The 25,000-nt window shown below is 39.4% G+C and overlaps 1 protein-coding gene across 8 annotated transcripts in view; it reads left to right on the plus strand.

Annotated features, from left to right (window-relative positions):
• Positions 1-5,801: 5,801 nt before the first annotated feature.
• dnm3a (dynamin 3a) overlaps positions 5,802-25,000 on the plus strand; it is a 46,145-nt gene continuing 26,946 nt past the window's right edge. For 5 of the 8 annotated variants that reach the window (XM_072682292.1, XM_072682301.1, XM_072682311.1 and 2 more), the window contains exons 1-15: positions 5,814-6,152; positions 6,440-6,710; positions 14,929-15,002; positions 16,487-16,636; positions 17,631-17,834; positions 18,571-18,669; positions 19,514-19,674; positions 19,838-19,980; positions 21,255-21,390; positions 21,505-21,572; positions 21,694-21,832; positions 22,065-22,151; positions 22,302-22,372; positions 22,504-22,555; positions 23,360-23,389. In XM_072682292.1, coding sequence (XP_072538393.1) covers positions 6,550-6,710; positions 14,929-15,002; positions 16,487-16,636; positions 17,631-17,834; positions 18,571-18,669; positions 19,514-19,674; positions 19,838-19,980; positions 21,255-21,390; positions 21,505-21,572; positions 21,694-21,832; positions 22,065-22,151; positions 22,302-22,372; positions 22,504-22,555; positions 23,360-23,389 — 1,575 coding nt within the window. In that variant the 5' untranslated portion in view covers positions 5,814-6,152; positions 6,440-6,549. Of the gene's footprint in view, positions 6,153-6,439; positions 6,711-14,928; positions 15,003-16,486; positions 16,637-17,630; positions 17,835-18,570; positions 18,670-19,513; positions 19,675-19,837; positions 19,981-21,254; positions 21,391-21,504; positions 21,573-21,693; positions 21,833-22,064; positions 22,152-22,301; positions 22,373-22,503; positions 22,556-23,359; positions 23,390-25,000 lie in introns of all 8 variants that reach the window. The other 3 variants (XM_072682329.1, XM_072682264.1, XM_072682282.1) reach the window with 3 other exon arrangements.

Raw genomic sequence — 25,000 nt, forward strand, 5'->3', positions numbered from 1 at the left:
GATAAATCACTGTGTTGATCAGTCATTTATCTCAGTGTTACTGAGCTCTACTAAAGCCTGAGTAGACTGATAAATCACTGTGCCGATCAGTTATTTATCTCAGTGTTACTGAACTTTACTAAAGCATGAGTAGACTGATAAATCACTGTGCCGATCAGTTATTTATCTCAGTGTTACTGAACTCTACTAAAGCCTGAGTAGACTGATAAATCACTGTGCCGATCAGTTATTTATCTGTGTTACTGAGCTCTACTAAAGCCTGAGTAGACTGATAAATCACTGTGCTGATCAGTCATTTATCTCAGTGTTACTGAGCTCTACTAAAGCCTGAGTAGACTGATAAATCACTGCTGATCAGTTATTTATCTCAGTGTTACTGAACTTTACTAAAGCATGAGTAGACTGATAAATCACTGTGCTGATCAGTTATTTATCTCAGTGTTACTGAGCTCTACTAAAGCCTGAGTAGACTGATAAATCACTGTGCTGATCAGTTATTTATCTCAGTGTTACTGAGCTCTACTAAAGCAGGAGTAGACTGATAAATCACTGTGCTGATCAGTTATTTATCTCAGTGTTACTGAGCTCTACTAAAGCATGCATAGACTGATAAATCACTGTGCTGATCAGTTATTTATCTCAGTGTTACTGAGCTCTGCTAAAGCCTAAGTAGACTGATAAATCACTGTGCCGATCAGTTATTTATCTCAGTGTTACTGAACTCTACTAAAGCCTGAGTAGACTGATAAATCACTGTGCTGATCAGTTATTAATCTCAGTGTTACTGAACTCTACTAAAGCCTGAGTAGACTGATAAATCACTGTGATGATCAGTTATTTATCTCAGTGTTACTGAGCTCTACTAAAGTCTGAGTAGACTGATAAATCACTGTGCTGATCAGTTATTTATCTCAGTGTTACTGAGCTCTACTAAAGCCTGAGTAGACTGATAAATCAGTGTGATCAGTTATTTATCTCAGTGTTACTGAGCTCTACTAAAGCCTGAGTAGACTGATAAATCACTGCTGATCAGTTATTTATCTCAGTGTTACTGAACTTTACTAAAGCATGAGTAGACTGATAAATCACTGTGCTGATCAGTTATTTATCTCAGTGTTACTGAGCTCTACTAAAGTCTGAGTAGACTGATAAATCACTGTGCTGATCAGTTATTTATCTCAGTGTTACTGAGCTCTACTAAAGCCTGAGTAGACTGATAAATCACTGATGATGAGTTATTTATCTCAGTGTTACTGAGCTCTACTAAAGCCTGAGTAGACTGATAAATCAGTGTGATCAGTTATTTATCTCAGTGTTACTGAGCTCTACTAAAGCCTGAGTAGACTGATAAATCACTGCTGATCAGTTATTTATCTCAGTGTTACTGAACTTTACTAAAGCATGAGTAGACTGATAAATCACTGTGCTGATCAGTTATTTATCTCAGTGTTACTGAGCTCTACTAAAGCCTGAGTAGACTGATAAATCACTGTGCTGATCAGTTATTTATCTCAGTGTTACTGAGCTCTACTAAAGCATGCATAGACTGATAAATCACTGTGCTGATCAGTTATTTATCTCAGTGTTACTGAGCTCTACTAAAGTCTGAGTAGACTGATAAATCACTGTGCTGATCAGTTATTTATCTCAGTGTTACTGAGCTCTACTAAAGCCTGAGTAGACTGATAAATCACTGATGATGAGTTATTTATCTCAGTGTTACTGAGCTCTACTAAAGCCTGAGTAGACTGATAAATCAGTGTGATCAGTTATTTATCTCAGTGTTACTGAGCTCTACTAAAGCCTGAGTAGACTGATAAATCACTGCTGATCAGTTATTTATCTCAGTGTTACTGAACTTTACTAAAGCATGAGTAGACTGATAAATCACTGTGCTGATCAGTTATTTATCTCAGTGTTACTGAGCTCTACTAAAGCCTGAGTAGACTGATAAATCACTGTGCTGATCAGTTATTTATCTCAGTGTTACTGAGCTCTACTAAAGCATGCATAGACTGATAAATCACTGTGCTGATCAGTTATTTATCTCAGTGTTACTGAGCTCTGCTAAAGCCTAAGTAGACTGATAAATCACTGTGCCGATCAGTTATTTATCTCAGTGTTACTGAACTCTACTAAAGCCTGAGTAGACTGATAAATCACTGTGCTGATCAGTTATTAATCTCAGTGTTACTGAACTCTACTAAAGCCTGAGTAGACTGATAAATCACTGTGCTGATCAGTTATTTATCTCAGTGTTACTGAACTCTACTAAAGCCTGAGTAGACTGATAAATCACTGTGCCGATCAGTTATTTATCTGTTACTGAGCTCTACTAAAGCCTGAGTAGACTGATAAATCACTGCTGATCAGTTATTTATCTCAGTGTTACTGAGCTCTACTAAAGCCTGAGTAGACTGATAAATCACTGCTGATCAGTTATTTATCTCAGTGTTACTGAGCTCTGCTAAAGCCTGAGTAGACTGATAAATCACTGTGCTGATCAGTCATTTATCTCAGTGTTACTGAGCTCTACTAAAGCCTGAGTAGACTGATAAATCACTGTGTTGATCAGTCATTTATCTCAGTGTTACTGAGCTCTACTAAAGCCTGAGTAGACTGATAAATCACTGTGCCGATCAGTTATTTATCTCAGTGTTACTGAACTTTACTAAAGCATGAGTAGACTGATAAATCACTGTGCCGATCAGTTATTTATCTCAGTGTTACTGAACTCTACTAAAGCCTGAGTAGACTGATAAATCACTGTGCCGATCAGTTATTTATCTGTGTTACTGAGCTCTACTAAAGCCTGAGTAGACTGATAAATCACTGTGCTGATCAGTCATTTATCTCAGTGTTACTGAGCTCTACTAAAGCCTGAGTAGACTGATAAATCACTGCTGATCAGTTATTTATCTCAGTGTTACTGAACTTTACTAAAGCATGAGTAGACTGATAAATCACTGTGCTGATCAGTTATTTATCTCAGTGTTACTGAGCTCTACTAAAGCCTGAGTAGACTGATAAATCACTGTGCTGATCAGTTATTTATCTCAGTGTTACTGAGCTCTACTAAAGCATGAGTAGACTGATAAATCACTGTGCTGATCAGTTATTTATCTCAGTGTTACTGAGCTCTACTAAAGCATGCATAGACTGATAAATCACTGTGCTGATCAGTTATTTATCTCAGTGTTACTGAGCTCTGCTAAAGCCTAAGTAGACTGATAAATCACTGTGCCGATCAGTTATTTATCTCAGTGTTACTGAACTCTACTAAAGTCTGAGTAGACTGATAAATCACTGTGCTGATCAGTTATTTATCTCAGTGTTACTGAGCTCTACTAAAGTCTGAGTAGACTGATAAATCACTGTGCTGATCAGTTATTTATCTCAGTGTTACTGAGCTCTACTAAAGCCTGAGTAGACTGATAAATCACTGATGATGAGTTATTTATCTCAGTGTTACTGAGCTCTACTAAAGCCTGAGTAGACTGATAAATCAGTGTGATCAGTTATTTATCTCAGTGTTACTGAGCTCTACTAAAGCCTGAGTAGACTGATAAATCACTGCTGATCAGTTATTTATCTCAGTGTTACTGAACTTTACTAAAGCATGAGTAGACTGATAAATCACTGTGCTGATCAGTTATTTATCTCAGTGTTACTGAGCTCTACTAAAGCCTGAGTAGACTGATAAATCACTGTGCTGATCAGTTATTTATCTCAGTGTTACTGAGCTCTACTAAAGCATGCATAGACTGATAAATCACTGTGCTGATCAGTTATTTATCTCAGTGTTACTGAGCTCTACTAAAGTCTGAGTAGACTGATAAATCACTGTGCTGATCAGTTATTTATCTCAGTGTTACTGAGCTCTACTAAAGCCTGAGTAGACTGATAAATCACTGATGATGAGTTATTTATCTCAGTGTTACTGAGCTCTACTAAAGCCTGAGTAGACTGATAAATCAGTGTGATCAGTTATTTATCTCAGTGTTACTGAGCTCTACTAAAGCCTGAGTAGACTGATAAATCACTGCTGATCAGTTATTTATCTCAGTGTTACTGAACTTTACTAAAGCATGAATAGACTGATAAATCACTGTGCTGATCAGTTATTTATCTCAGTGTTACTGAGCTCTACTAAAGCCTGAGTAGACTGATAAATCACTGTGCTGATCAGTTATTTATCTCAGTGTTACTGAGCTCTACTAAAGCATGCATAGACTGATAAATCACTGTGCTGATCAGTTATTTATCTCAGTGTTACTGAGCTCTGCTAAAGCCTAAGTAGACTGATAAATCACTGTGCCGATCAGTTATTTATCTCAGTGTTACTGAACTCTACTAAAGCCTGAGTAGACTGATAAATCACTGTGCTGATCAGTTATTAATCTCAGTGTTACTGAACTCTACTAAAGCCTGAGTAGACTGATAAATCACTGTGCTGATCAGTTATTAATCTCAGTGTTACTGAACTCTACTAAAGCCTGAGTAGACTGATAAATCACTGTGCTGATCAGTTATTTATCTCAGTGTTACTGAACTCTACTAAAGCCTGAGTAGACTGATAAATCACTGTGCCGATCAGTTATTTATCTGTTACTGAGCTCTACTAAAGCCTGAGTAGACTGATAAATCACTGCTGATCAGTTATTTATCTCAGTGTTACTGAGCTCTACTAAAGCCTGAGTAGACTGATAAATCACTGCTGATCAGTTATTTATCTCAGTGTTACTGAGCTCTGCTAAAGCCTGAGTAGACTGATAAATCACTGTGCTGATCAGTCATTTATCTCAGTGTTACTGAGCTCTACTAAAGCCTGAGTAGACTGATAAATCACTGTGCTGATCAGTCATTTATCTCAGTGTTACTGAGCTCTACTAAAGCCTGAGTAGACTGATAAATCACTGTGCTGATCAGTTTTTTATCTCAGTGTTACTGAGCTCTACTAAAGCCTGAGTAGACTGATAAATCAATGTGCTGATCAGTTATTTATCTCAGTGTTACTGAGCTCTACTAAAGTCTGAGTAGACTGATAAATCACTGTGCTGATCAGTTATTTATCTCAGTGTTACTGAACTCTACTAAAGCTTGAGTAGACTGATAAATCACTGTGCTGATCAGTCATTTATCTCTTTTGAGGGATGATTGACTGAACCTCTCAGTCTCCTCAGTAATGGATATGTTCACGAGGGATACGTTTAGCATTGGACTTGCATTGAAGCCATGTGAGTTTTACATGTAAAAGGCTTCAGAACTTTCAACTTTCATTCAAATTATAAATGATGTTTTTTTTAATTGAACACTATTGGAAGAATGAAAGGAAGGACACTCAGCTTAATGGATAAGCTACCTTCCTTTAGTGTAATTATACAATAATAATAATAATAATAATAATAATAATATGCGTGTCTCTTATTACATGCATGCGTGTAAGTGTTTGATGTATTATTGGAAAATATTTTTACTTTTAAGAAAAGTATATATGTATAGTGTATATTTGACACAAATGACATAATCATTAAAAACGCTCCTTAAATTCCAGCTATGTTTATCATCTTGGCAATCCGGGACGCCGCGTGCCATAAAATCCAGCAGTGTTATTTTTACCGGTGAACCGGGCTCTACTGTAGCCTGCGTACTATCACTCGGAAAAGAAGGCGGGTCTCCTACATACCACTTATCTGTTAGGAAAACTTGACCTGAGACCGGACCATACATCGACGCGATGAACAACGTAAAATAACTCAGTTCAGAAGGTGATCAGGAAAAAGCGCGAGCAACTCTGTCGCTGCGTTTTCCACTGAGGAGTGGCGTGCTGTCGCTCCCGCGCATGCGCCGCCGCCGCCGCAGCGAGCCGAGCCGTTAGCTGTCAGAACGGTCGGACACAAGTTGATCCAGAGAGCCGAGCTGAGCTGAGGAGACCCAGAGCAGGAGCCGGGGAACCACACTTCACCACTGCATGCGGGTTCCTCTTAGGACTTTTTTTTTTTATGTCAGGTCTCTATGTTAGCGGTCGTAGCAAGAGAAAGTGCACAAAGTGCAGGTTGTGGCCGAGGGAAAACTCTGCGTGTCCAAAAGTAGACCAGGTTCTGCTGAACTTAGTCCAGACGCGACGGAAGACGCTTGTCGACGAGGACGAGGTAGGCTAACCTCTCACAAACTAGCAAGTGCTAGCATTTTTAATAACGTTTAAGCTGCGGCAGTTAGCTAGGATAGCTACTTTAATGAAGCAAACTGACCTTCAGTTACCTCCCCGGGTATAATATAAGGACTTGAAGCCAAGAATCATTTGGAAAAGCTAGCCAACAACACATTTTGCTAGTGAGGGTAGCTAACGGGACCGTTAATTTCTGGAACGTACCGCATTATTTAAATTGCCTCGCCGTTGGGTCGCCAAGTTGACACCTATCTGCCCGTCTCTGTCCAGTTTTACAGGTAAAACTCTGAATGGTGTGGCAAAAGGAGGGAACGCTGCTTGGACACTATCTAATCGTCTAGGGCAACAGTCCCCGGTTATCCGTGTCCTCCTCGGCTAGCATGGGGAACCAGGGCATGCAGGAGCTCATCCCGCTGGTTAACCGTCTCCACGATGCCTTTAGCGCCATCGGCCAGAGCTGCAATCTGGACCTGCCTCAGATCGCTGTGGTCGGTGGCCAGAGCGCGGGGAAGAGCTCCGTCCTGGAGAACTTCGTGGGCAGGTACGAGACCAGATCGCACATTATCAACCTAAAGCTCCCCTTAGGCAGAACATCCCTTACCTCTATTTATACAGGACAAACACAAGCATAGCACAGACCGTCGTAACGTATAGGAATGGCGTATAGCTAGCTAGCTATATCTTATGGACATGATCTGTCCTTAGTAAAGCATTGTCAATATAATTGGATACACATGTAAGCCTAACACCTGTGGAACTGCATTCTGTGGAGTAGAGCCCAATCCAGGGCTCAGTACATTTAGGATAAGTTGGCGTGGTGCTTGTGACCCAGAACTGGTCATCCGACACCAGCACCTGACCACACTAGTGCTGTTGTGCCTAAATGCAACTAAATTCTCACAGCAATGTTCTGACATCTAGTGTAATGACTTCTTCAGTGAGGTTGTTGGACTCACTATGAATCCCTTTGAGACCTGCTGGATGAGCAGGCGTCTAGGAACTTTAAGGCATGTAGTTTACGTTGTTGCAAATGCAGCTGCAAACAGCTTTGATTCAGCCGGCTGCATGCCCGGTGTAGATCTACTGTATGGCTACAACAGGTGCAGATGGTCGTACACTCATCTGTAGTCTGCAGCAGTCGCCCCCGCTTCCTCCGTCTAAAGCTGTGCCAAGGCTATGTTGGGGAGGCAAAACGAGGAAGTGCCAAGGCTGTGTTGGGGTGGCATGCAAAACGAGGAGGGATTGACCTCATGTTTGGGCGACATCAGTGAGAATAATGAAGCAGGCTCTGACCCCCTCTTTGATGTCGGAGGGAGTGCTGACTGGGAGCGTGTAAAGGTTTTCCTTTTCACTGAGTTGCGCATGTTTTCTAGGGATATTACGAATGTATAATATATAGATACCCAGTGAAGACATATGATAACTTAGATTTGTTTTTGCTCTGTCAGTACTTTGATGGTATTTGTATAACTTTCATTCATTTTCTTTCATGTAACATACATGGGTGTATCATGGGACATCATGATTATTCTCTATTAAACATTTTTATGACTTATATATAACGGGTGTAACAGCTCGTTCAAAAATTGTGATAGCACAGTGCAGAAATGTGACAGTGCATCTTGGAGAATAGGCATTAAATTACTTATGAAATCTAGTGTTTATTGAGGGTATAACAACTGAGATTGGTCGAGATTCAGTACAGCAAAAAATATTTTCATTATTATGTTATTGTTCCCCTTTTTTGCTCCATAAAAGTTTATAGTGTCTCGATCTAATGTTCTGACCTCAAGCTAATTTATTAGCCCTAACATGACAAATTAGCCACAAGCTAACATGTTAGATGTGTATCTAATTTTTGTACACTTTGCAAATATGACAAATGTTTAGGAAAAGAATAGGTATAGAAGAGGTATTTGATAGATGTAGCTGTGGTTTAAATGGTTCAGTCTCTGAAAGAGAGCTTGAGGTGTGTTTGGTCCAGAAGCCTTGTATAAACAGCTGTAGGCTTTTAAAATGGCACCATGTTACCTTTCTTTGAGGAGTTCAGTAGCTCTACGGAAGACACTCTCTTGCCAAGCAGGTTTCCTCGCTGAAGGCTTAGGCCTGTCCACAGGAAACGGTGATTGTTAGTGAAAGCCAGCCTATTGTTTGCCATTCTTAGTGCATATAAGTTTCACAGTGGGAAAGTGAATTGGAACGTGGAGATGATCGTGACTGTTAGATGCAGAGCAGAAGCTGATGTCTTATCTGTGACAGGTTGACATGGTCCTACTCATGCTTTGCAGAACTGTTTGACTGAAATGAAGCTTGTTTCTAGATCCACACTTAAGTATGTGATGAGTGATGTTTGCTAGGTTTGTCATTCCTTATGCAGAGTAATGGAGCAGCACAGTAGGACAGACTTGTACAGCCAAAGCTTTGTAAAAAGTCTTATCGCTCTGTTGAAGTAATATTAATCATAATAATATTTTATTTATCTATATACCACTTATCATGTCATGCTTTACATAGGAACATTGGCAAGATACAGCATCAGAACAGAGGACAAAAAGAGTTCTGCTGTCATCTGCTGCACAGGGACCCTGACCAACTGTTTACAATCTGTCCTGAATGACAGTCTTTTCACACATAACTTAATCATTTTAGCATCCCTGAAAAAAATGCTCTTCTAAATGCAGTTTTGAAACAGGGACAGGTCTATCTGACACGGATAATAGGTCATATGTAGTGATGATGAAGTGGGGATGAGAAATGAGGAAACAAACTTGTCCATTCTGCAACTCTGTATGCAAAGCAGTATAAAGAATGTGTTTTTGCCTGAATAGACATTTGTATAACTAAATATAACTGGATAACTAAAGCTGTATTGCTCTCTTAAACAGACTGGCTAACTAAAGTCTAGGCCATCCCACAGGATTGTTGTACTGATTTTGAGAAGAATTCTCCCCTCCTGATTTCAGACTTTAATTGAAAATCTTAGCCCCTCTGATCCACTTATAGTCCAGGCGCTCAGATTTTTCAATCATAAATGTTAAACATTTATACAATATTTATGAACCTATAAAGTAACGAGTGGCATATCATGAATCTTGTGTCTCTTAACGCATCAAGGCTAATTACACACTAAGGTGTATTATTCAGTAACTACAGGGATGTCTGTACAAACTGGTGGAGCTATTCATTGGCAATAGAAGTTTTGGCCTGCCGGTGAGATATAGGCTGTTTAATGGGTTAAGTGAGTTGTTTTCAAAACTGATACGTAACAGTCTTGGTTCATTTCTGGAGAATGTGGTGTTTAGGATACTTTTAGTCACTTGTCTGAGAGAGCATGCACATTACTTTTTATGTGCCAGTGTTTGCAGAAGGGTAACGCAAAATCAGAGAGTGAGGAAACTAAAGCCAGGGAAGCAAACAAATATCTGTGCTAAGCTAAAAGCTAAATCTAGCCGATCAGCTTTTACCATTTTTTCTCTACAATGTCTGCTCCCTGAAAAACAAAAGGATTACCCAGACTAGCTAACCACATGTCCAAAAAGGGAACTCAAATAGAGTGCAGAGAAATCCAGACTAAGCAGCGAGCAGGTATCCGTGCTAGGTTAAAAGCTAAGAATACTTTAATACAAGGAGTCAAGGTGGGACTAACAGTGCAGAAAGTTAACCAAAGCATGATAAACAAGGCGAACTAAGCAGACATGGGCTAGGCAGAGTTCGAAACCAAAATACATTCCAAGAGTAAAAACCAGAGAGACAATCCAACCAGGCAACCAAAACAAGGGCAAAACCAGAAAACAGGAGATGAAGTAGAGGGCAATTAACAGAGAAAGTGTTTGGTATGCAGTGAAAGGTAGTGCAGTACTCAGATTGTCCCAGGATTTCCCTATATTTGGCTGCATTCATTTTAGCCGCTACCTAAACAAGCTTTCCAGGGCCTGCCGCCACAAAGCATCCCCACAGCATGATACCATCACCACCATGCTTCACTGTGGGAATGGTGGGTTTGAGGTGTTGTCTGTAACTGTCTCTAAGACCCACGTGGAGTGTTTTTTTGTCTTCATGGTGTTTTTGTAGCCAGGAATACTAATTAACCAGTGACTGGACCTTCCAGACAGGCGTCTTTATACTACAATCAGTTTCACTGCACTCAGGGAATTTTCATTTTACCAACTGTGAGAATTCCAGCACCAATTGCAATGAATTAGGTCAGTCACTTTACATGAGGTGAATATTTTGCAGTTGCTTGTTTTACATTATATATTTTTATTGAATTGACATTACCTTGTAGGAATCTGTTTTCACTTTGATATTTAAAGAGCTTTTTTATTCTTGTCAAAAATGCAAAAAGAAAAAAAACATAAAAGGAAAATATACATTTTGTTTTTCTGATTAATATTTAATGTAGAAAACTATGGCACCAGATTGGAACTGGGTGGTGCTATGCTTGTTAGGCCTACTTACCCGAATTAAAACACATCACTTTGGCTGTTACATGATGGCCTATTTTACAGTCATGTTATTAGAAAGAATTAGTGCATGTAGCAATAGCAATGAAAGATGAATGTCTTGAAAAGCAGCACCCTCAGCCATCTGTCCCCACACTCTGCCTGCCAGGCTGAGGAGAAGGTTTACTGCTTGCGGATATCAGATGGTTGACTGGAAGGCTCAGATACAAGAGGAGAGAGGGGTGGCATGGCAGGGAAGGGGTGGACTGCCTAGAGGAGTAGAGCGTGAGGGGGAAAAAGAGAGAGAAAACACATCCTTCTGGATTAGATAATGATATTTTTAACACATTTATATCTTATAAAAGATTCAATTGTGCAAATAACACAGATGGTTGTATGTTTACATGCAATTACGTGCAATTCTACTTCATTCTATTTTAAAATCGAAAAATGATCAAATACAAAGCTCCGTTTTCTCACAGGGTCGCTGTGAGCGAACACTGTGCACAATTTTAAATTGTTTTTTTTTTCACCATTTTTTCAGAGTATATCATCAGTTAGTGAGATCCCACAGCACTCCCTTTATTGGCTCTCTGAAGTGCACATGGGGAATAAACTTATTTGACCGTGTACTAGATAGACACGGAACAGACATCTGACACATCAGACACTTTGCAAATTTGAAATACTGTGTTTATTTGGAGATACCTAAACATTTTTAAATACCATGGTATATTATCGTTTCACTGTCAAGCCTAATTTTTTGTTTCTTGTTTACTACAGCAAAACATTGTGACCTGATAAAATTGAACACAAAACATCATCATGTAAAAAAAAGCTTAAACCAGTAAGGCTTCTGGTATGCAATGGGCAGGACCTACTAGGGTCATGGGTACCCAAGGCTCACTGATGCTATCCATGGAGGCCCTACCTCACAACTTACAGAATTTAAATGATCAGATGCTAATCTTGGCTTGTTTTGGCAGCAGGATAGAGACCTACATACAGTGGTATAAATGTTATCACCACCTTTTCAGCCTACAGCAGTTCATCCTAGCCTATTTAGTCACAAGAAGTCATACAGAGATCTTCAGTCTAGACATCTTTTTGTATGTGATAGAACACAGGGCAGCCAATCAGAACAAATAAAATGTACACATATCAATTTGAAAGGCACAGTACTAGGTAAAGAAAAGTTGGAAAATGGTCTGTAAATGTATTATGAGCACCAACAACAAACCTTGTAAATGAAGCTCAGGGGCCCTAGTCCTGAGCAACACGACCAACACAATGTGCTCCATCCAATAGGAGCATTCTTATGGTTGACACTTGTCTGTTGAATGTCCAGCATGGAAAACAAACTAGAGGGTCAGTGTGTTCCGAGGTTCAGCACTATGCTGATGAGGAGGGGAGTACATACAGAATAAGATAGTAGGAAGAGAGAGGGGTAAGGGGGCCTCAAGAGGAACATTGTTCATGGCCAGAGAGATGAGGTCAGGGGCGAGTGATGAGATTGAATTGGAGTTTAGGCTAAGAATAAGACACATTGTCAAGGAGGAATGTGAATGTGCCAGACCAACCAGAGTCAAACAGGCATTTTGAACCACAACATCCTGGTTATGCAGCCTGTAGACACTGGGCTATTAGGTAAGACCTGTCCTTCTGTCTCCCAGTGAATGAGTGATAATACTACATAATGGCTTCTCAGTCCCAGTTTGTTGTTCTGTAGACTGTTGTGATTTTTATCTGTCCAGTCAGTGCTCTTACCTGCATGCTGGCCTCTCTCTTTCTGTTTCTCTCTCTGAGTGTTTCTAACTGGGTCTGCTCCTGAGGGAGTTCCCCCTCTATTTTGGGTGGTGTTCCTGATTTAGCGCCACACACCCCGTTTCCTGCATCATCAACTGAATCTCTGCAGCAGAGCCCTGCGTCTCCTTTACCATTCTTATGTCCAACCTGTTATCTAGGAAGTAATGAACTAATAAAAGATACATTGGAAACTCTCACTTTTTTCTGAGGTTTGGGTTCAGTTTTGCATAACCTGCATAAATACAGTAATTGCTTTTGTATTGCAATACCATTTAAATCTAAACCGTTGTTTACATAAATAATTGAAACCCATCATAGTCTATAAAACAAACCATAATTTGCCTAAATCTGAGTAAAAATGTTTAGTCTGCTACTTACAAACACAAATGTGATAAAGATTGATTCTCAGAAATGTGAAAATTTGGAAGCAACACATCTAATCAGTAGTGATGCAGTAATATAATGCTTTCGTTGTCACTGCAGATAACAGCAGTTTCTTAAGGGTTAATGCTGATTCACTTTGTTTGCCAAGAGATCTGTTATATATTTAATTCAGATGGAGGCTTGGCGCACAAGGCACACATGCCACAGGCCATTTTTCCCCTCTTTTAAACATGACCCTTTACTTAGTTTGTGCTTAGTTTGTACATTTGCTTATTTAAGTGGAACACAACTTTGCTTTTGTGCGTTGTGCTAAATAACTCCATTTAACCTCTTGTTAACCCTGTGTTACCTTATGTATTGATGACCACATTCTTCTGATTCTGGAAAGCAGTATTTGAACTCAACAGCAAAACACCCTTCCCTTCAGTGCTCCTTCAGAAGCCATCCCCACCTCAAAGTATTGCATGCACATTGCCAAGATAATGACACTGGGCTTGCAGACAAAAAGACAGCAAACACCAACACAGCATCCAAAATGCAACTAATTAGCTTTAACTAAGTTAACATTAGTATACTGTTGCTGCTGCTATGCAAACTAGTTGTGACTATAATAAACATTTGCAAACGAGACGAAACAATACTGACCTATTTCTGTCAAACAGCAAAAATAAGTCAGTGCTACCCACCTATCCAACAGGAATAGAGCAATGTCCTCTTCCCATTTTCATATTTTTCAGCGTTCAGAGGTCTCTCCACCATCCAATCGCCTCACCATTGGTCTAAGAACATTTAGTTCAGCATTTGTTTGTCAGGTCTTTTTGACTTTGCTTGACAATGCATGTAGTTCAGCATGTATCTAGCAAGCCCCAAAAACACTGCCCTGTCTCCCCTGCCCCCCCTTTTGCTGATCTATATAGAAATATAATGTTGCATGGCTTGGTCTGAGCCACTGTTTTTGTTTCCCATTAACAGAGCCAGGGCTGAGTACGAACACCAAACCTTTTCCTAGTACACAAACAGACCAGTGTACTAGCAAACCATGAGAAGACATTTGCTGAATTTGACAAAAAGTGTAAAAAATTGTATATAGCACCTTTAACTTACACCCATATTAGTGCCCAGTTACTGGGTTTGATATGATAAGCACAAGTAACACTGGGCCTTTTCTGATTGGTCTAAAAGTGTTTAACCCCTTAACACTCCAAGGCTTATTACACAGTAAGGTGTATTACTCATTAACTACAGGGACTTCTGTATAGTTTAATTCTGAACATCTAACAGTACTCATTTGATCTGTTTTTTTTATATTACAAAAGGATATTGATGTATTGATATGGTCTTATGGCCATAATAATACAGTGATGGATTAAAACAGGCTTTTTATTTTTCATTTCGTAAAATGTCTTCATTATTGTAACAAGTACTGTATAACACAAGAGTTGCTTTATAATCTGGTTTGTAAATTACATTTTCCACCTAGAATTGTACATACTCCCTGTGCAAACAGCTTCAGAGGGAGTCCCCAGACTGCAACAAATATTTCTGCAATGCCAGAATACTATGACGTATTGCCTGGGTTAATAGGGCAAGACATCCATGGTATGAACAGCCTTGCCATGCCCTTGCACTCTACAATGTCCTAATTCTGTCCTAAAGGACTGGTGACTGTTGATTTGCCAGTGACAACCCCTTGCCACAGCTTTCTAGCGGTGGCATAGCCTGTCCCAGCTGTTCTTCAGCTCATTCAACTCATATAACTGTCCTTTAATTAACTGCTAATTATGTTTGTGAGTACCTAACATGTACAGGTTTACTAATAACTGTTCAAGCCATTGATCTTTGTGTCGTTTGTGTGTTACGTCTAAGGTTACTGACTCTCCCCAGAGTGCTGTGTGTAAACGTACCCTAAATATCTAGCTAGGAGTGTAGTAAAGTGTGTCAGGAGGAGTGGGAGTGAGAGTTACTGAGTTTACGGTTTCACTGTCACCCCATATCGGACTTGTCTAAGCATGCTGACGTTTCTGACACCATGCCAGGGACTGTGTATTTGTGGTGCACACTGATATCCTTACTGCTGATCTGTGAGTTTGTAATGACTGTATGTTTCTCTTTTGTCTTTTTTTCAAGGGATTTCTTACCAAGGGGCTCAGGGATTGTCACACGACGGCCACTTGTGTTACAGTTAATCAGTGCCACCACAGGTAGGTAACGCACACAAATGTGCTACTGAAGGGTGGAGCTTACCTTGTTAGTTTGTTTACCTTGTTAGTACCAGTTGGTTAGCTATGTTCCACCAGACTGAATGCACTTGATCTTGCTAATGTGTGTTTCTGACAAATTGTGTGTTTTAATTCACCCAGCCACACACTGCTGCATGCCACTCTATTAAAGTAATGTAAGCAATTGATTTCTTTGGTCATTGTCCATCTACCTTCCAGCAACATTCAATTCTATCTCTGTGTGTAAAGTTAAGTGCTTGCTAGCTTTAGTCCTTTTTTTTTCAATATGATAGTATCAACATGGGTTCTGAATTTGATTGACTCTGAATAAATGTTTCAGTGGAAATGGACTGTTTTGCCAAAACAGAGCAGTGAATAAGGAGTTGAATGTTCTTTCAAAGAGGGTTTTGATGGAGCCATATATTGAAAACGGTATTGTAGGGATGTGTCTATCTAGTACACGGCCAAATAAGCTAATTTCCCCATGTAGTAAAAAAAACAGTCCTGCACTAACTGCAAGTTTAGTATAATGCTTTTATTGGGAAAGCAAGGAAACTAATGTATTGACATTTACAATACATTTAAAGGCGTTTAGAAGGCTTATTCTTAGAGCGACTTACACAAGGGCTTTGCTGTGTACTCAGAAAATGTCCTTAACTAGTTTGTATTTGTATTGTATTTGTAAAAGTCAGTATGGATGCCTAGATACATAATACTCAGCGTACTCTACACTTTGCCTGGATGTCAAACAAATCAAGTCAGACAGGAGTACAAAAGTGCTGATTTACAGTACGACGATATGAAAAAAGTGGATACCACACTATAACAATCCTACTATATTATAAATAATGTTTGTGGCTGAGTTACCAGGCCAGTTCTTCATATTGTCTATATTCTGAAAAATAAACATGCCTAAAAATGTGAAAAATCGTCAAGCATTGTCTAAACGTTCTCCTCTTCTGGAAAACAATAACAAATATATTTAATTATAAATATTTAAATTTAAAAAAACATATCAGTTTGAAATATTGGTCACAACTTGTCTATATGTTTTTTAAAGCATTTAGCTTAGTTGTAGTTTACAAAACTGAGATTATTCTGGTATTCTCCCACATCCTTAAAAGATCTGTTCTGAATCTGTATTACTATGTCTGATTATGTAAAATGATTTAAAATGGTAAAGGATGCATGTTTTACTTGCAAATGTGCTATATAAAAGTAGCATGCTTGCTGTTCAGATCCTCACTTGGCCGAAGATTTTAGATCATGACATATTCATCGACCACTGGAGGGCAGTGTCTCCCATGGAATGTTTTCCCATTTTTACAGCACCGCCACGGAAGTCTTTTATAAACAACAAGTCATAAAATGTTATGCTCTTAATTTATTGATCATGTCTCCATCTATCTTCTTCCTTTTGCTTTGTCTTATTGGTCTCTATCACTCTTTCTTGTTGCATTCTGTAGAGTATGCAGAGTTCCTGCACTGTAAAGGGAAGAAGTTTACTGACTTTGATGAGGTGCGTCGGGAGATTGAAGCAGAGACAGACAGAGTAACAGGAGCCAATAAAGGCATCTCCTCCATTCCTATCAGCCTACGTGTTTACTCACCAAATGGTATTATCACACTAATCAGACTTTGTGATTTTTCCAAAACACATTCTGCTGCACATGTCTATGTACTCAGATTTAAATGATTCCAATTGCATACTTACTCTGCCAATCAGAAGTTGCATCTGCTGCACAATCTGCTGCATCTGCTGTTGGTCCCAATGATTGTAGGATGGATTCAGAGAAAAAAAAACCTGCATGCAAGTAAAAGACTCTGGATTAGCTAACTAGCTGAGGGAATTACCTGGTAAAAAACAGGAGAATTTTGAAAGGCCATAGTATTGTCAGCACCAAAAAAACAGTTTTGATAATTTAGTTAAGCCGATAATTTTCATAATACCAACACAAGGTTGTACAGAACAGTGACACACTACCAGTGCATGAATAGAAATAGACACAAGAACAGTAGTGCAGAGACATACTGCTTCCACCAGCGTATGGAGATGGCAGCAGATAGCTACTTTTCCTGCTACAGCACAGCTTTTTTGCCTAATATGTTTGTATTTTGTATATTTAACACACTGTTCGTTTAGAATGCACAGGTCAAACATTGTCTATGAGCAGCAAACAAGGCCTGCAGTTGGCTGGAAAACGCCGACAAAGGGCACGGATAATGTGTGCAGCAGCACAAACAACCAATCTAGAAGCTATTTCTATATTTTAGATAATTACTAGATGTATATCATCTTACAAAGAAGTGTTCAAAACAAGTTGTTAAAGATGCTTCTGTGAATTTTAACACACTTTTTTAATGTTAATGCCATGTTCTTCTATGTCTAGGTAGATGTTGTTGTGTGATGTTATGTAGAGTGTGTGACACAGCTTGTGTCTGTAACCACAGTAGATTAGGTAGCCAATGCTATGAAGTATGGATCTCTTGCATGGATAAATGTGAGCAAGGTTGCTGTAGTGTGTTTCAGGGAGAAATGTGAAGAATACACCTCCAGAACACAGAGAACCTTTTCTTTTTTGACTCTGATTATAGTATTTTCTCTTTCAGTGCTTAACCTGACACTGATAGACCTGCCAGGCATTACTAAAGTTCCAGTAGGGGATCAGCCTCCAGATATTGAATACCAGATTAGAGACATGATCATGCAGTTCATCTGCCGTGAGAACTGCCTCATTCTGGCCGTCACACCGGCCAATATGGACCTGGCCAATTCCGACGCCCTTAAACTGGCCAAAGACGTTGACCCACAAGGTAAGGGAGTTTATTTTATGTAGCACTTAAAACAAGCTATTCACACAAACGTGACAAACATCTTTCTCTGTCTCTCTCAGTTTCATTATCCATTCCTTGACTTCCTTGATCTTACCCCTTCCTTGATATTTTACCCCAGTTTGCTTTAAATGCCTTAAAAGGCCACACTTCATTTCCTCACGCTCACAACTATATAAAACAGAGCATATGAGAGTTTCATAGTAGATATTATATAACGTATAGTAAGTTGCTGAATAGTTAGTCGTAAAGATCCCGTAACACAGGATATGATACTAAATGATCAGTTTTTTGTTAAAAGTTATTTCAGTTCATATATAAAAACTGCTGCAAAAACATTTTTAGATTCATTGTTTTTGTGATGTGACAGAAAGCAACTAATTTAAATATAATTGCGTATTTAGCTCACAGCAGTTCATCTCTGCCCATTTATGTTGAATGAGCATTTCACCACATAATCCATTTTGAAAAAGGAATGGGCTATAAAGGGCATCATTCAGTAACAGAAATCATGCATGCACACGTCTTAAAGGCATAGTAACAAAAACAACCTGTTTGTGGGACAAAGAGAGTGTTGGAAAGTCATGTATATACCCACACTTATATTTTAGTTGGTGTCAGGGGTAAAAGAAAGCATACAAATGTAGCATATGTATCCTTTATGTTTAATACCCAAATATGTTTGATGAAGTGGTTATGTTCGGTTTCTGTGTCTCAGGTCAGCGGACTATTGGTGTCATCACTAAGCTGGACCTGATGGATGAGGGCACGGATGCCAGGGATGTGCTGGAGAATAGGTTGCTGCCTTTACGCAGAGGTACGCTCTATTTAATCTTAAATCTTAAGCAGCTTGCCGTGATTAAACTTTACTACAATATCAGAGTACAGCTTTCAGTCAAAGACAGTTACAGGCTTAAGGTAAATCTTATCACATTGAGTATGCAGAGCTCCACTGACTGTTAATAATGTCTGTCTGAAGTCACGTTGTTAATATGATACTGTTGCCAGGCCTGGGCTCATTGCTGTAGTCTCATGCCACAGAGTTTGAGTTACAGCCAGAGCTGGCCTATAGAAGCTGAACTGGTGCCAAGCAGTACTAACTGCAGGACATGCTCTCAACATCAGCTAAAGCAATGCCAGGTGCAGAGCCTTCTTGCTTCCTGCTGGCACTTGAATGCATTAGACACACTCTCATACATCCTCGTGTATACAGATTGATTCATTCATAAATATGTACATGCATGTAGTTCACTGACAGAGTGGGGATTACAAATACCTCAGAGAAATCCTATTCTACTACTTCTCATGCTGATTATTGTAAAGTATAATTTTGGTAATTTTGCATTTGTATAGATATAAGAATGCCAAATAGTACCAAAAAGCATACAAGTACATGCTGTTGAGATTGCTTAAAAACATACTTGGAGGCAAGTGTATGATAAGTAAAGCATGCAGTTTGCCCAATGCCAATGAGTGGCTCTGAGCTTCTATTATTTGTTTGGATTATAGGTCCTGTGCAGTGATTAAACAAGAGCATTTAATTCACCCTTTTGCCAGATAGTCCCTCTCATCCTTTTTATTTGTCTTTATTTTACAGCTATTGTTTTAATTATGACTTTTCTCTATATTTGTCTGTGTGTGTGTGTGTGTGATTGGTTTAGGTTACATTGGAGTGGTTAATCGCAGTCAGAAAGACATTGAGGGGAAGAAGGACATCAGTGCAGCTCTCGCTGCTGAGCGGCTGTTTTTCCTTTCCCACCCTGCTTATAGGCACATGGCTGACAACATGGGCACACCATACCTGCAGAGGGTCCTCAATCAGGTGAGAAGGGGAGAGAACGAGAGAGAGAGAGAGAGACTTGGGGATGTTCACAGATGCTTTTAGACATGATAGCTAAAGAAGCAAAAGTTTGTAATTGACTACATGCTACTTAAACAGCAGTGTCCTAGTAGTGAGCCTTTTGACTCTCATCATGTATCCTTAGCAACTGACCAATCACATCAGGGATACATTACCAGCGTTCCGCAGCAGGCTACAGGCCCAGCTCCTCTCGCTAGATAAAGAGGCTGCGGAGTATAGACACATGAACCCTGACGACCCCTCACGCAAGACCAAAGCACTAATGCAGTGAGTAACACACACACACACACACACAGACAACACACTCTAACAAACATGCAAACCCGGTTTATACATTACATTTACACTTACTGTATCCATGAGCCACTGCAGACCCATGAATCAACACTTAGCTTAATATAGTAATATCACACATACATTCTTATTTTTGCATGTGAACTTGAACAACTCAATATACAAGTTCAAAAGCTTTAATGCATCAATTCAAGACAAAGGCTGGAGAAAACTGAATTCTGGTAAGTGTAAAAACTGTAACATTCACTGCCTAGGCCTTATCAAACACATATAAAAGCAAAAACTGCAAATCATACAAATCCAGAACAGTTGCCCAATGCCTTGGGTTTGTGAGGTAAAACAATAAATTTGCATATATCCATCAGTTCAGTCTACAACATTTTAACTCAGACAGTTTCGGTAAAGCACAATATAGGGCAGCCAGTAAAACCATGCTCTTAAATACAAACGTACATACACTGTTGTTCACATGTTTGAAATCACCTGTCATAAATCATTTCACATTTACTACAGTACTTTATAGAATATTTCACACATTTTGGGAACAGATAATGTTTTTTTTTTTTTAAGTTTACTTTACCTTTTGAAGATATTGAGATTTATCAGTGGTTTTAGACACCTGTAAGCAAGTATGCCAGTGTTATACATTTATTATGTTGAAAATGGTGATTCCAAACTTTGGAACGCTATTGTATATCAGTCTTAAATGTCTGTTTCATTCTAATTCTTATGTGAAAACAAATGATGTTTTTGGTGCTTAAAATGACACAGACCTCACAAGTGGAGCTCACGTGAAAGAGCTAAAATATTAAAATGTGGGACATTAACCCTTTAACCCAGTAAGACAGAACACAAAGAAGCACACTTTCTGGTGCAATTTGTACTGTAATTGTGTATCTCATATGTTCCTCAGGGCTGGAATGTACACATGGAAATGAGCTCATTGGGTAACTCTGGTAACTCTCTCATTTGAGATTAATATGCTTGTACATGGTCCCTCAGAAAATATACATAGCTTGGCTAACAGCTGCACTCCTCTCAAACCCTCATGCAAGACCAATTTCCTAGTACAGCGTGTCAAAATGAACATGTCCTCACATACTCCCTTACACTCACAAACACTGCCACCGATTCAGTAATCTGGTTGCATACACATGCCTGGGAAAAGGCTCTTCATCCATCTGGCAGTGCACACACGAGTAATACAGACAGATCATTTTCTCTTTTGTGCTTTCTCCATTGTCCAGGCTGATCCAGCACTTTGGGTTGGATTTTGAAAAAAGGATTGAGGGCTCTGGTGACCAGGTGGACACCGTCGAGCTCTCAGGAGGAGCCAAGATCAACCGCATCTTTCACGAGCGCTTCCCTTTTGAACTAGTGAAGGTGCACTTTTCAATACATAACTTCAGTCTACTACATGACTATACTGTCTCTTATAATGGTTTGAGCTAACATTGCTTCTCAGTTCATGGACATTTGTCATTGTTTGGTCATCAGATGGAGTTTGACGAGAAAGAACTGCGGCGAGAGATCAGCTACGCCATCAAGAACATTCACGGGATCAGGTCTGAGTCCCACACCCCCACCTCTTTTCTTGCCTGTCTATTTGACCCACGATATATTGGCTCTGCTCTCAGCTCATAGTTCCATATGCTGTGTGGTGGCCTGTTGTTTCTGCTGGTCTAGGACAGGCCTGTTCACTCCTGACCTGGCATTTGAGGCCATCGTGAAAAAGCAGATAGTGAAGCTGAAAGGGCCGTGTCTTAAATGTGTGGACATGGTAGTCCAGGAGCTTATAGCGACAGTGCGACAGTGCACCAACAAGGTAAGGTGCATGTATTAAAGCGATAGTTTGTGCGTTTATTTTTTCATTTGGTATATCTTTGTTTTTTTAGAGATCACCATGTGTGTACCTACAGTATCGGAAACATAAGTCTGTTTACGATTATTCAGAATATTAACTCATCATTTAGGCAAGTAAGTGATAATGCACACATTAGGACACCAAAGATGGCAAAGGAAAAGCTGCTGTGATTTTTTTGTGGTTTTGTTTTCAGTTAGGGACCTTTCCTAAGCTACGTGAAGAGACAGAGAGAATTGTGAACACATACATTCGAGAACGAGAGAGTCAAGCCAAAGACCAGGTCAGGCAAAAAAACCTGCATTTAAATCTCTCATAATTCACTTGGCTGCGCAGCTGGTTGTCATTCTATTTAAGGATAAAATTTATGTTGTGCAGCATTTCCATATTCTTTCTTTTTTCCAACTAATTTACACCATCCATTTTCCAACAGGTTTTGCTTTCAATGGAGATTCAGCTCTCCTACATCAACACGAACCATGAAGACTTCATTGGGTTCGCTAAGTGAGTAGTCCTAGCTGGGCTGGGGCACAAATGTGAAGTCAGTTTGGGTCAAAAGTATGTGATAAAAGACTACGCCTTGTTCTATTTTTTCTTGTTTTCTATCCCACCTGGCTTCTCTTTTTATTTTCTAGTGCACAACAGAGAAACAATCAGACGACTAAAAAGGCCTCAGCAGGGAATCAGGTGAGTGGACCTGCTTATATTTAGTGATAATGGCTGTGATTGTAGACTTGGATGAATCATTAAGGCAGGACATGATGAGTTCTTATACAGCACTTAAGTTTTTGTTCTGTTGCTTTTTGTGTAGTTTGTCTGTGCATTGTCAGATGTGCTTTTATTAATCCTAATGTCTAATGTTTTAATCTGTTGACTGTTCACATATATGCATTCAGGCTGTACTTGCTTGTTTCTGTGCCGCTTCCACTACCTGCTTCCTGTACATGAACTATACAGTTAATCTGCCTGTCCCCTCACATGTTACTATGAAGTGCATAACAGTTAACTTAATGTTCTTCAGAAGGGGCACCCATAGCTTGTTGTGAAGGTGACTGAGAGGTGCTTTGGTTTTAGTGTAATGTTCTCAAGCCTGTCTTTAAAACCTCACTGCCTCTGCATGGTCATCTGTCTTCTCACCGTAATTCTGTCCTTATATCCAATCCCCATCCCCTGCGCTCTCTTTATCGCTCTCACGCGCTACTCAACTCGTCCTGCAGGTGGCATGGTAAGTAACTCACCAATCTCATGCACAGTGCATTAAGCTTCTGTGTCTTTGCAGTCACTTATTAACGTTCTCAGCCCACACTCTTCAGCGTACGCTCGCCAGATTTCAGAATTTCTTAAATAGTTGAGGATTTGGAAGTCTTGTGGTTTTCTCTTTGAGGCTAAATGGGAATGACCTGACTGCTTTATGTTAGGTCTTGTTAATCCAGCAGAGGATAACCATGGATGATATTGTAATGGCTTTATTCTCTCTGCTAATATTTTTAGGGTGCTGCTCCTCCACCTTCCAGTCAAATTGTACGAGCCCAGTGTCTGTAAGCCTTACTGCTGTCTACCGTCGTCACACTGTTTCTTTGTCTGTGTGTGTGTTAGGGGTGTTACGATATGCATAGATATGTTAAATACAGCTAGATTTTATAGAGTCATTTTTTTACGTTGATATCTGATTGGAATGGTTTCCACTGTTCTATGAAATTTGATATTCCTGGATGCCCACCTCTATGATGGAGACAACCATCAAAATGAGAAAAAAATTGCTCTGCTCTGCACCCAAAACCTTCTACTCCTTTTTGTTCATTTAAATATATTTATCTATTATGGAAATTCCCTTTCATGTTTCTTTTTATGTTTATGTTAATTATGCTTTCATTGGATACTGCACAGTCTATATAAATACTGACATTTCTTTTTTCTGTTTTAAAAATGTGTTCCACCGTGGCGAGAAAACTACAGTACATTTCATACTGTATAAATTATGTATCGTTACTCCCCTAGTGAGAGTGTGAGTGAGACATTACTGCTCTGTTACTTTTTTACTAATATCACCTCTTTACTTTGCATTCTGCTATCCGGAGGTGTCTGACAAACACCAAAATCTCAATACTGCCATTATGAAGCTCTGGGATTAAGACTGTATTGCCCGGATTTAATGAACCAACAGAACATTTGGTTAACATGATTTGGAATGGTTGTATTTGGTTAATCTTTACAACATTAATAATCTGAATTCTTTTCACTTCTGAATCAGTCTGAATCCTGAGTTATTTTGCAGTACTCTGACCTTTTATCTGTTGTGTTTAATTCTCATCTTTATCAACAAATTACAGAGCTTTCATGTTCAATTTCAAGCCTTCTAACTCCTACTAATCTGCTGTAAATAACTGTTGTTATAGCATTCACTCAATGAAAAGCTCATTTAGGCTTTTTCCTCATTCTGTTGTCTGTGGCTGAATCTGTCTGGAGTTTGCAGCACTGTGAGTATATCAGGCTACAGCTCCAGTGTGGCAGGGGGAGGGAATATGTTAGGTAAGTGTGCACTAATGTTTAAAACAGATCTGAGTCGCTTTCAATTCCAATGGAACGTTCAGGTCCATAGATTCATAGCTTCTGAGCCCAGTCCATCTGGCATGTTTGTGTGTGTGCGTGAGAGAGGGGGTTTTATTTAAAACTCACCTGGACGAAAATGCTGCAGTGCTGCAAGCTTGGGGAAGGATCAAGCACGGCCATGAATGTGTCATTTTATTAATTAAATACTGCAGATCAGCCAGTGAGATATCTATCATGTTCCATTATTTATGACATCTGCTGGAAAAATGTGTTTTTGTGTTTAGAAAAGGGCTTCAGTGTGTATTAAACCTTCCATCTTAGTCACAGAGGATGGCTGTTATTCAGATTACTCATGTGGTGTGCAGAGGAAACGAGCATTCAACATGTCAAGTGTGTCTCTTATCAGAATGTGACAATATAATATTGATTCTTTATCATTAGATGTTGCTTACTAGAACCTTTCCACACAAAGTTTTTGGACTTCCCATTATCAGCACATTAACCTGTGACGGACTCTACCTAGTCTAGTAGTCTAGTCTAGTCTAACCTTTTTATTTCGTTTACTTACTTTCTGTGATTGGA

Source organism: Salminus brasiliensis, chromosome 1 (genome assembly GCF_030463535.1).
Source record: "Salminus brasiliensis chromosome 1, fSalBra1.hap2, whole genome shotgun sequence".
In the NCBI taxonomy this organism is placed as follows: domain Eukaryota; kingdom Metazoa; phylum Chordata; class Actinopteri; order Characiformes; family Bryconidae; genus Salminus; species Salminus brasiliensis.